The following is a 12,529-nucleotide window of genomic DNA, read 5'->3' as shown; positions in this document are numbered from 1 at the left end:
TGTCTTCAGCTCTAACGGGGCGAGCAAAGGCTCTTGGCAGAAGAAAACCTTAAATTGTGGAAACTTTGGGTTTTTTTTCAGAGCAGTGTTGGTGAGCAGATGCTGCTGGGGACCAGCAGCCTCACCAGCGAATTGGCTTCATGTGGTGGCTCGGAGACGTGGGTTTGATACTTTGTAATGGGTGTGTATGTTATTTATCTTCTCCGCTCCTCTGTTCTGCCTTCATTAGACTGGCTTTGCACCTGCAGCACTGAATTCTGGTGGAAACAATACATGAGAGGTTCAAGGAAAAGGAGGATATTTGGTATACTAGGCAGCAGAGGCGATATCCTACTTGAAACCTGAGAGAGAAAGCAGTGTGTGAAACCACATGGGTACCGTTTTTTAAGCCTAACATCAGAAGATGACAACGCAGATTTGCACAGTAGCCTACAGATGGCCATGAGTCAAGTAATACAACTGACGCTTGCAAGTTGTTGACATGTGATTGCAGAAGACGCTCCTTTGTTATCTGCCACAGTCAAAAATAACTACTTATCTTACAGCGAAAAGGAAAGTTTGAGATAGTTTAAAATCGTGCTAATCTTGACCTGCACAACAGCAAAAAAGCACAGGTGAGATCGGTGCTCTAAGTAAGAAGAAAGACAGACAGGATTTTATTATACTTATAATTGTGTTTATTTTTCTAGGTTATACAGTAGTTTCTCCATGCTACGAGCAAATCACTGCATCTTCCATTTGCTGTAGGGGCTCACTCACAGTTCTCTCCAAAACAGCTTTATCTCTGTAGCATTTCCACATCTAGACCATTAGCCTTTGGGCAGATGTCGGATCGGAAGGGACGGCTGCCTGCAGATCAAGTTGCTGCTGCCAACTCTCGCGAGCTCTGTGTCAGAAACAGTTGATTATAATGTCAGCACTGTCCAATTTACGGGCTTAAAGCAGCAGCTGCACCCTTCATTTTCCCTCAAGTATTCAAAGATCCTGACTCTTAAAAACTTTGTAGTTCTTGTAATAGAGGTGGGGTAAGTGACTCTCTATTTACGCCTCTCTGTCTGCCAGGATAATTTACAGTTCAGCTTGATTTGCACGGGGATTGTGATCTTTTAAAATGTTACGCTCTGCCCATTTGTTGCTCTCTTGGGAAAACTCACTCTGCTCTGCAAATGGAACGAGTAAGCAGGCGTGTGTATCAGACCTTGGTGTTATTTAAGGGATCCTGGGCTGAGTAAATTAAGCTGAACTAGAAATCACTTACTAATTCAACCATCTTTTCTATTTAAACAGTGATTATATAGTCTTGTGTATAGATTTTTTTGGCTGGGTAAAGATTTGCAAGAAGAGGAAGAAATCATTGAGATAAATTGTGTTCCTTTGCTGAATAAGAATACAAAAGTATAGTCTGTTTAACTTTTGCTGGAGGAAACTACTACAGAAGTAGCTTTTTAAAGTGTGCAAATACATTATGTGATGTATCTCTGCTGGGTTAAGGTTGATGAGCTAAAGGAATCTTCCTACCCTTTTACTCTCATAGTAGTTATTGAGTAATGTTTGTTTTGCTCAGTGTGCTTTACGTTGTTGAGTTTGTATTAATGCAGCATTAAAAACCTTATTAATATTTGCCATACATTCAAGGTGTAATAATAATCCTCTGTCACTTGCTACTTTTATTAATATTAGCAGAGTAACTTGAGAGTAGATGAGTCTTCTTGTTAAGTAGTGCAAAAATTCTGCATTTTTCAAGCTTAATCTATTGCAAGATTTTTCTTTAAAATGCCACTTTTTCTTTTGCAGAGCTACTTAAAAATGTACAGAATTTAATTTGTTATTAGTATTTTTTTCTTCCTAAAACTTGTGTCTTAAACTTCTCAGGGTCAAAAGTTATACCTTTGTGTTTTGCAATGTTACAGTGTTTTCCTCCCATCCCATTCCTTTTCAATTAACATGAAAGTGCAGAGGTGAGTTAATTTTAATTACTATTTAGATATTAAAGCTTTACGAGCTTTAATGTCTTGTTTTTCTTGGTGTAATTTCCTTCAGAATGACAATGTTTGAAATACTATTTCCAGTTTGTTGTTGTATTTCGGTTCTGGGTAGTGTGTTAAAAGTATGTCAAAAAAGACAGTGTCAGTGAAATGACGGACTTATAGAAATCCCTTCTCCCATCTCCCAGTGCTGTGCATTGGGTGCACACACACCCGACTATTATACATCCCTAACCTTTACATTTCTCACTCCGGTTGCCGTGGCTGGCTGTGAGATGTGCTGAGAGCTTTGCAGAAAGCTAATCTTTACATACATTTGTCACCCAGCTCTTGAAAGATTTTATTATGGGAATGAATTAAGATTTTAAAAAGATGACTGGCACACAGAGAGAGGAGGTACCCTGTTTCCCCAAAAATAAGACAGGGTCGGTATTAATTTTTGTTCCAAAAGATGCATACTTTTTTACATGTATAGCTGTCTGGACACTATTTGAATTGACTTTTTTAAAGAACTGTAACTAGGGCTTCTTTTTGGAGTAGGGCTTATATTTTGAGCATCCTCAAAAATCCCGAAAAAATCACGCTAGGGCTTATTTTGGGGCTAGGGCTTATTTTTGGCAAAACAGGGTAAATGCCACAAAATGATGTGTGCCTCCTGTATGAGGGATGCTGAGGGAGCCTCTGCTCACTCAAACTCCTCAGGAGTTGCTGGACCACGTGTGTCGTCCAGATTGACTCCTCACATCTCTAAAGTTTAGTAGACATGGAGGCATTTGCAGGTTTCTGTAAGTCAAGCTGAAGGTTAGGTGGAGTGTTAGACCAACTCTGAAGTCTATCGTTCGCGTGCACCACCTTATCTATTTTTTTTTTTAATAAAAAGAGTTTAATGTTCATGTTTTCTAAAATTTCTCTATTTTCTATCTGTTTATAGAAATGCTAAAAATATTATCTCTGAAGATCCCTCCCTGCTCTTTTGATGCTGTCTCAAAGTTAGGAATCTCTTTGCTTGAAATCATCCTTTCCCCCTCTTGCATTATTTTTTAGTTGATTTTCAAGAATGCACAAACAAGCAGGAGGAGCTCAGATTAGGCCACAGCTGTACTTTCCTCAGCAATTAGCCTCATTCCTTTTAAGGACACAAGTGCTCCTCATTAACAAAGAATGGCCTGTTTAAAGTGGTAGGACAGAGTACACTGTGTACAACAGGGCAACAAGCAAAAAATAGAAGGAAGCTTTGTTAAGCATTTTCAAATATGTAAACCATAGAAATGGGTTTATGCAGATAGTCTTTGACTTTTCACTTTGAAGGGGAAGATATGGGGTTTTTTATGATATTTGAAATGTCTGGGGTAAATAGGACTACTATTAATAGTATGCTTAAATGTGGTACATAATCAGCATCTATACTGTTACCTTTAATATTAATAATCACTTTAAAAAGTTCTCAGGAAGACCAGGCCATACTTAAATTATTATGTACCACCTACATGTATTAACACTCCTTTGCTTTTTAGAATTTTAGAACATTCTAAGTAGCAGAATTACTTGTCGTTACTGTGATGGTTGTAAACTTGGTTAAGTTGCATTAGAGAAAAAAGACCTTGTAAGAAATGTTTCATTTAGGTCTTTTTGTACCTATTGACCATGCAGTCACCCACAGGAGCTGACACGCTGACAGTAAGTTCAGAGGTACTTCATGTACTTGTGAAAACACATTCTGATCTTGAGATATATGAGTAGGACAACGAAGTCACCCTGGGCTTTAGGTTTATAGCAATGCCATCTCAACGGTTTGCTTCAGCCAAGGCATCTGTGGTGGCCTTCCTGTATAACCTCATCTAGGTGTTCCTGCTCTGGTGGGGGGATTGGACTGGATGAGCTTTTGAGGTCCCTTCCAATCCCTAACATTCTGTGATTCTGTGACCCAAGCATAGAGTTCAAAACTTCTGTGGACCTGGAAATCCTTGGATTAAGACTTGACTTCAAGCCCTTTTTCATCGTTTAAGGAATGCAAGTTTATGTGTGGAAAAATGTGTCTGGTGATCTTTGTTATTGCTCTTTATTGATTTGAGAATACAAATTGCCAAAGGAACGTCTAACAGAGTAATGTCTAGTCAGGCATGGCATTTTCCATCACAGATCATAAACTGTCCTGCTCATCATGCCAGTGGAAATGCAAGTGGTTAAGCTAACTGAAGCAGTCAGAGTTTGCTTATATGACTTCACCTTCTCTGGTCTGGAATCTTCAGTTCTATGTTTTATTCAAGGACAGAATTTTTCTGAAACACTGCACCAAATGCTAAATACTAAATACAGACTTTGCAACACAATTAACTAAGAAGAACTTATTGTTCAACACTGCTGAGCTTTGCACAGCAGCACCATATTAATTTCAATGCCTTTGGGATGACCTACACCCTTTTTGAATAAATAGTTTCAGCTCTGGTACTAATATGTTGCAATACTAATTCTGAATTTCTTTTTTTCCTGTGCTTCAGGCATCATGATTTGGACAAATGGTACAGGTCTCTATACCAAATTTCTTATGTGGCTTCTTCTCCTGTATATGTTCATCAGGAAGGTAATGCCTGAAGATAACATCATTACAACCAGGAATGGCAGAGTTAGGGGGACAAACCTGCAGGTACTGGGGGGAACTGTAACAGCCTTCCTTGGAATACCTTATGGACAGCCACCCACTGGCAGACTGAGATTTCAAAAACCAGAACCTCATGAGAAGTGGTCAGACGTTTGGGATGCCACAAAACATGCGAACTCTTGTTACCAGCTTATAGATACAACTTATCCAGGATTTCCTGGAACAGAGATGTGGAATCCAAAAACTAACCTAAGTGAAGACTGCTTGTATCTTAATGTATGGATTCCTTCTCCCAAACCTAAGAATGCAACTGTCATGGTGTGGATATATGGCGGTGGCTTTGAGGCTGGGTCAACTTCCTTACCGGTCTATGATGGCAAGTTTCTGGCCAGGGTAGAAAGAGTCATTGTAGTCTCCATGAACTACAGGACTGGTGCATTAGGATTTTTGGCTTTGCCAGGAAATCCAGAAGCTCCTGGAAATGCAGGTTTATTTGATCAAAGATTGGCACTTCAGTGGGTCCAGGAGAACATAGCAGCGTTTGGAGGCAATCCAAAGAGCGTGACTATATTTGGAGAAAGTGCTGGTTCGGCTTCTGTCAGCTACCATATCCTTTCTCCGAAAAGCCATGCTTTATTCACAAGAGCCATCATGCAAAGTGGATCCGCAAATGCCCCTTGGGCTGCAATAACAGCAGCTGAAGCCAGAAACAGAACAGTGGCTTTAGCTAAACAACTCCAGTGTCCCACCAGCAACGAGACAGAACTAATTCTCTGCCTCCAAGACAAGGACCCAAAGGATATACTGGACAATGAAGTTTCAGTTTTAACATACGACCCTCTTTTACAAATATTTTTTTGTCCAACTGTGGATGGTGATTTTCTCACGGACATGCCAGAAACGTTGATTGAGAATGGCCTTTTCAAACAAACACAGATCTTAGTCGGTGTTAATAAAGATGAAGGGTCAGAATTTCTAGCATATAGAGTCCCTAGCTTCAGCAAGGATGGTGATGGCTTGATCAATAAAACAGAATTTGAAGCAACTTTAACTCTGTCCTTCCCAGAAGCAAGCCAGCTTGCAATAGAATCGATTGTTTTTCAGTACACAGATTGGGAAAATGAGCAGAAGCCAGAACATTACCGTGATGCCATGGATGATATCATTGGTGACTACAACATAATATGTCCTGCTATAGAATTCACCAAAAAATTTGCACAACTGGGACACAAGGCATTTTTTTACTTCTTTGAACATCGATCCTCAAAGCTCCCTTGGCCAGAGTGGATGGGAGTGATGCATGGTTATGAGATTGAGTTTGTGTTCGGATTGCCCCTAGAAAGAAGAGTGAACTACACCAAAGCTGAAGAAATCCTAAGCCGGTCCATGCTGAGATACTGGGCAACTTTTGCGAAAACTGGGTGAGTTCACTGTGGCAGTTTGTTTGATTGGTCAGGGGGAAAAGTTTAACCGTTTTGGTTGTGATTTGAAGCCTGACAAGAATGTTGAGAAAGGATTAATTGTGCAGCTATCCAGAACTCCTGGTTTAGGTCTGATTAAAAACACTGCCTTAGTAAAATAAACTCTTGATGTGTGGCTCATGCTATTGGACAAGCTTAAGAAAACAATCTGTATCCACCTATCAAAGCAAATCCAAAACATTTTTTTCCATGGCAGCAGTTGTTACAAAGGATGATAATGGTTTCAGGTTTTAGAAACCAAATATTTCAAAGTCTAGGAAAGAATTCCAACAGTAGTAGGAGGAACACAAAAAAAAAAGCTCAATTTCCTTTAAGAAGTAATTTGCTCAGAACAGGCAGGTGGATAATAAGGAGGTATGTTATGTTCACATGATGAAGTGATTGGAATTGCAGGATATTCTTTTCAGAAAGGAAATCTTCCCCTGTGTACTGTGTATAACCCTGGGTTTTGCGGAAGCTGATGAAAAATCTCTCGCTATTTCCATTAGACTCGTCTTTAAAGGAAATATGTCCTAAACAGTATAAGAAGCAAATAAGCATTTTTCATTTGAATGTTTGAAAGGGATTAAATGCAACTCCTCATTCAGTCTATTTAGCTGGAGTCCAAGAGAAGTGAGACAGCCCCTGCTCTGCTTGGCTGGGTTGTGGGGCTTTCAATGCAATATTCAGTTTGAAATGAAAACATTTCAGTGTGGTAAGAAAAACAGCCGCTACTACAGTCACGTACAATTAGTCTCAAATCTACAAGCCTGATGTGATGAGGAGGTATCTGGTCTTCTCAGAAGCTCAGTTTGTACTTGCTCCTGAAAAAAGTACCTATATAAATATTTGTACCTGTGAAAACATGCTATCAAACACTTAATTCATGTTTTAAAAATGTTTAATTAACTTAAATTTTAAAATCCTGCATAATTTTTTTCTTCCGTAGTAGATTTTGCCTTAGATTTGTGGAGGATATGTGGATTTGTAAAGGCTGAAATCAAGTTTGGAACAGGATCTGTTTTTCTTAATAGATTAGAAATCAGAGGAGACTACTGTGGTCATTTAATCTGTATAACCTTGTACATAATACAATACACAGGTGGGACTTAAACATTTCCAATGATGGAAAATCCAGAACAAATGTTAGTACATTGTTTTAAAGCTTAATTACATTTAAAACTGTTACAATTATAAAAGGAAGTTTTGTGTCTGGTCTGCATTTGACTAATCTGTTTCTCTGTTTTCCACATTGTGTGTTTTCTTTGGCAATTTCTAAGCTTTATATTATGATTTGTGTTCCATATAGAGATAATTCTAGGGTCTATTCAAATAACCCTTAATCTTTTTTTAAATTTTTTTATTGAATAAAACAGGTTCTACTCTTGAGTCTTTCACTATAATGCATGTCAGGTCCTTCAATAATAACTGTTCATCTTCTCTAAAACCATGACTCATGAGCTTCTTGTTGGTACTTTCCTTGTTGGAATTAACAACTGTCCTTCCCAAAGAGTCCTAATTAGAGATGTCATCCATCCCCTCTTCCCTCCCCTCTTTTTCAAACTAATATTCCCCTGATTATTCATCTGAGCAAATATTATTTGCCTTGACCCTGGTGGTGTATCAGGAGCTGCTGTGTGACTCAGTGATCTATTCTGACCCTGTTGTTCCCTTTAGATGTTGAAGCCTGTAACTTTTTTTTTCCCATAAGTGAAGAGCATATTAAAACTCATAAAATTACTGTACAGACAGCTATACTCATCACTGCATAATGTCTTCATACAGGTTTTATTCTTGTGAAACTTAATTTAAAGTTTTGTCTGAGTTCTTCCTGCTTCCCTCTTTACTTGGTGCCTGATGACACCAATCCATATGAATTTGGTGTGAAATACCAAAGCACAGAGGAAAGCATTGAGCAGGGCTGTATGTTCTGGAATTGAGCTGTGTGGTTGATTTATCAATGCCAAAAATGCATCTGATAGATTGCCAAGATGAAGTCTGCACAATGAGGTGGGGTAAAACTTGGTCACAATTCCTGCATCATGAAGATGTGCTGTGACAACATCGTTTTGAAGCTGGTGTCATCAGGCCCTTAGCAGAGAGCAGACTGAGCATGAAGGCTCCTTATTACACGCTGCAGCTGTAAAGTCTGCTCTACAGGAGTTTGCAATCAGGATCTTATACCTGAGATAGCAGATCTTTCCATTAAACAGAACTATTTCTTAGTAGGAAAAGAGAAATTCATGGCTATATTAGATTTTGCACCACAATATTTACATTTTTGTGATTTCTGCTGGATTACACACACATATTTTGTATATATAAAATTTCAATAACCTGCTGTGCAAGATAGAGTACATTGTCCTTGTCACTGTAGCTAGCTAAAATTAGACAACATAACGTACATTCACATTTAAGTTTAAAGAAGACAGTCCCATCATCTAGTCTGATTATCATTCGCACTATAATTAGATTAGCCTAAGGATTGAATTTCAAATAGTTTCCACAGCAAACAGCAAATAATCCCTCCCTATGCTTCCAACACAAGTATCAAAAACGTCACTATTATGGTAGACAACACAATAATGTAATTTATGCACCAGTTAAAGATCAGATCAGTATTAACCCATTATATGACATTTTTCTCATCATCCAGAACACATGCCTTAGGCTCTGTAACACATTATTCATAGTGTATGATTAGTGGGAAAATAACAAAAATTGTTAGCAAATCCAAAGGTAATAACTGATACTTATTTTCCTGACACTTTCAAGCACAGAAGCAGCATTTATGAAGAACTGAGGAAGACCCATTTGACATAAAGTTTTTAGTAAAATCTGACATGATCAAAGTGCAAACATCTGAGGGGAAAATTACCATGATATCTCCAGTAGATGAAGAGAAAATCAGCCTAAAGATGAAAATCAGCAATATTGTACAGCACCATTTTTAGTGAGGGCGTTTGACCCAATATTCTAATGCACAGAAGTACAAAAGCACAAGGAAAGGAAGAGCAGCCTGAGAGGTGATAAGGTAGAGTCAACAAAAGCTGAAAGAAATTGGTTTTCTCCTGGTACTTTCTCATTGGGAGGGACCAAGAGGTGACTCAGCTCACAGCAGCTGTTTCTCATAAGGGGTTTTCATGCCCATACTTTGATCCTACTGATCTCTGGTTTTCATTCTCACATGGGCACTAGGAATAAAAAGTATTACATGGAAAGTCAAAGGTATGGTCTGTAGGAGTATTTTCTGTTTCTTAGAAATAACTAAATGCCATGTAGAACAAAAGAAAATATGTTAGGGAGAAAAAGAGAAGGGATTCCTTCAAAGGATGCTAAGAGTGGACTTGGAATTCTTAATTTCAACATTTCTCAGTAAACAAAAGGAAATTGTCAGCCAGCTCAAGGGTTTCCTACTCAACCATCACCCCCATCAATAGCTGATGCAACTTTCTAAGCCTCAAGGCATTTCTTATTTCACACCTCTGTTAAAAATAAATAATAGTGATAACTGACCATTTTTGCTGGAAAATTAACAGGGATAAAGATTTTCAATTTCAGAATATGAAAGGGAAATGGGTAATGGAAATTTTTCAGTAGGAGCGGACATTTCATCTATGAGACTTGAAGTTAGATGCTGGCTTTATACAGCAATAGGAAGAACAACATTGTCACCCCATCCTCAAAAGTCCCTGTTCTACCAGCAAGGGAGAAAAAAAAAAAACTTATTACTGGTGCTGTCTGAATAAATAAAGAATAATAAACTATTTGGGTTATAGGAAAGAATAGATTTCAAAACCAATCTCCTTGATTTCCATTTTGATTTAAAATTTTTCCATTACACTGACATAGGGTATCTTCAGCTGATACTTGTATTTAAGAATATAACAAGTTGAATACCAATTAGTAGCCTTAAAATAATTTGATAAAATGCCAGACATCATCAAAATTAGACAAGCAAATAGATGTGACAAAATTAAATTCAGCAGAAAACCAGTGTGATATCATATGGAAGGGGCTGGATCAGTCTCAGTGTGATTATGTTCGTGTATAGGTAAAGTTCATTTTAACAATATTAAGTTAGTTTTCAGTGGCCTTCTCCTGAATGCTTTCTGGCACACTTTAAGTTATGGCCGTGTTGAAAGAATTCAAATTTCTCTTTCTAAACACTTTTAAAATTCATTTCTCTGCTGCACTTTCGTTATTCTTCAGAAAGCTTTTGAAAGTAAGCAAGTGACACTAACAGGTACTATCAATCATAAGCAGCAGAATGCTCTGCTAACTCTAGTAAGAGAAAGTTTTATTTATCCTGGAAAAATATATGGCATCCCAGATCAGTGGTTGCTAGGTTATGCCTTTTGCATTACTTTATTCATTAGATTTGGTAACTGTATTCTTCAGATGCGAGTGACATAAAGTGACAAAGAGACAGACAAATCAGATGAGATGAAAACTCAAATAAGAATGTAGTGCTACACACAAAGATAATATTTTTAAGGCTTTGTGAAAAATGTTTCAGATAAAAGGAAACTGGCAAAACTTGTCTCACTGCCAGTTTTACAACTGCTGAAACAAATCTTTGCAGCTTTTTCTATAAAGTGAAGCCTCTGAAATATTTCCCCCTATGTTTTAGGGGAATTTGTGAGGCTTTGATTGTCCCACTAAAGCTCTGAAGCACTTTGCTTGGTTATTATTGCCTTTCCCTGATGTTCCTCTGGTAGACATATAATAAATTCCAGTGCTTTTATTACCGACTTATCACATGTTTATAGAGAGTAGTTTCAGAGCAGTGGTTAGAAAAACAACAGCCTCATATAGAGTCCACACAGCAGACTGAACTTGGGACCTATACACTGTGTATGGAAGGAAATTAATACACTGGAGAAAAACCAAACTCTGACCACTTTTGATTTTCTAATACTTCAGAAACTAGGAAGTTCTAGGTACCGCTCAACCGTTTCATGATAAGAGATTTACTGTGGGTTGTATTAATATTTCTTCCTGAAATTGGCCCTTTCACAGGAAGAGATGCAGCTGTCCAAGTTTGATGGACTCAGACAAGACCTGGTGCTGGTCCTCCCAAGGTCTTCAAAACAACCTAGAGCTGTAGCTCAGTGGGACCAGAAGGAGGATTTCCCTGAGGCTGCTGCTTCTGGCATCTCACATTTATCTTGAATAAATCTTCTATCATCTTAACTAGTGATTTGACCACATCAGGTCAAGAATCCAGAACAGATCAGGTAAAACCTGAAGGAGTATAATTGCAGCATGGGAGGTGTTTCTAAGAATACAAAAAGATATACAGAAAGTCTTCCCTTCCCATGTTAGGGAAAAGCAAAGCTTTAATTTTGACCCCAAAGAGTACAGGCATTCTCACACTTGTTCTCTTTCACAGGAATAATTTGAGAGCCATGAAAAATATTGGGGAAATCATAATCATGAACAACAAAAAAGTCAAATTTTAGGAAACTATTTCTCCTTCCCTTTTGGTTTTTGGGTTCTTAAGAGTGACTCATCTTCTTTCCAGGGTCCAAATATATTGTTATATTCAGAATCAGTAATGGAAACACCTTTTCAGCAATCTATTTGGAAATAGAGCATCATGGAAAAAATCAGTAACTAGAGACTTGCATTTGGCAGCCATCTCTCTCTCCCTGGCTCGCAGACTGACAAGCTGTCATTGAATTTCAAAACTGAAAACAGGAGTATTTGATTCAGTCATCTTTTGAAAATAGGTCTGGGATACACATTGTTTAGATTGGCTTAATATTACTACAAATATTGCAAAATTACAAGAGGATGTTGTCTTAGTTTCCATATGTGCAGCAAATGTGATTCTGTCCATATAGATTTTGTTCTCTACAACAGACAAGTCATATGACAATTTTCAAACATGATATGAGAACATCTATTAAGGAAATATCCAAATATTGTAGGAGTGATTGAATGATACATAAAACTAAAACCTGAAACCATAATGCAAAGGTTTGCTTTAAATGTAACACTGGCAAAGCTTTATAGAAAGGGGTAAGCTCTAATGTAATTGTCAAAGGCTATGGAATCAAAACCACCAGTGATAATTCACAGTCCTGGGACTGGGCAAGGTGAATTCCCTGTGTCTGCAGTCAGACACACATAAACATACACACACAGCCTCAAGAAAATAAATTACAAAGTGGATTTTTGTACAATTATGCTGCCTTTGACTGACCCTGTACAAGAAGAGAGGGAAATGTCTTGGATGTGGTTCCCTGCTGTGCCCAGGACCTGGCACAGAGCCTACAGGGATATGTTTTGGGGAAAGCAGAGGAATGCAGAGATACAATTGTTCCAAGAGCTGAAATAAAATCATAGAATGATTGCTGCCTCAGATTTGGGAGTGGGAATAAGAACCCTGGATGGAAATAATTTAGTGTTTGATGGAAAGTACATGGGTAAGGAAGATGAGACGAGAGGGAAGTGTTAACTGATGCAAGAGGCTAAGT

The 12,529-nt window shown here is 38.1% G+C and overlaps 1 protein-coding gene across 4 annotated transcripts in view; it reads left to right on the top strand.

Annotated features, from left to right (window-relative positions):
* Positions 1–12,529, top strand: part of BCHE (butyrylcholinesterase) — a 79,810-nt gene that overhangs the window by 46,911 nt on the left and 20,370 nt on the right. Inside the window, exons 1-2 of one of the 4 annotated variants that reach the window (XM_005512956.3) lie at positions 814–1,025; positions 4,484–6,005. In XM_005512956.3, coding sequence (XP_005513013.1) covers positions 4,489–6,005 — 1,517 coding nt within the window. In that variant the 5' untranslated portion in view covers positions 814–1,025; positions 4,484–4,488. Of the gene's footprint in view, positions 1–813; positions 1,026–1,110; positions 1,186–4,483; positions 6,010–12,529 lie in introns of those variants that run through there. The other 3 variants (XM_005512955.4, XM_005512957.3, XM_065073480.1) reach the window with 3 other exon arrangements.

This window comes from Columba livia, chromosome 9 (assembly GCF_036013475.1).
Source record: "Columba livia isolate bColLiv1 breed racing homer chromosome 9, bColLiv1.pat.W.v2, whole genome shotgun sequence".
Classification (NCBI taxonomy): Eukaryota; Metazoa; Chordata; class Aves; order Columbiformes; family Columbidae; genus Columba; species Columba livia.
Note: the sequence above shows the minus strand (reverse complement) of the source record. Positions and strands in the feature narration are given on the sequence as shown.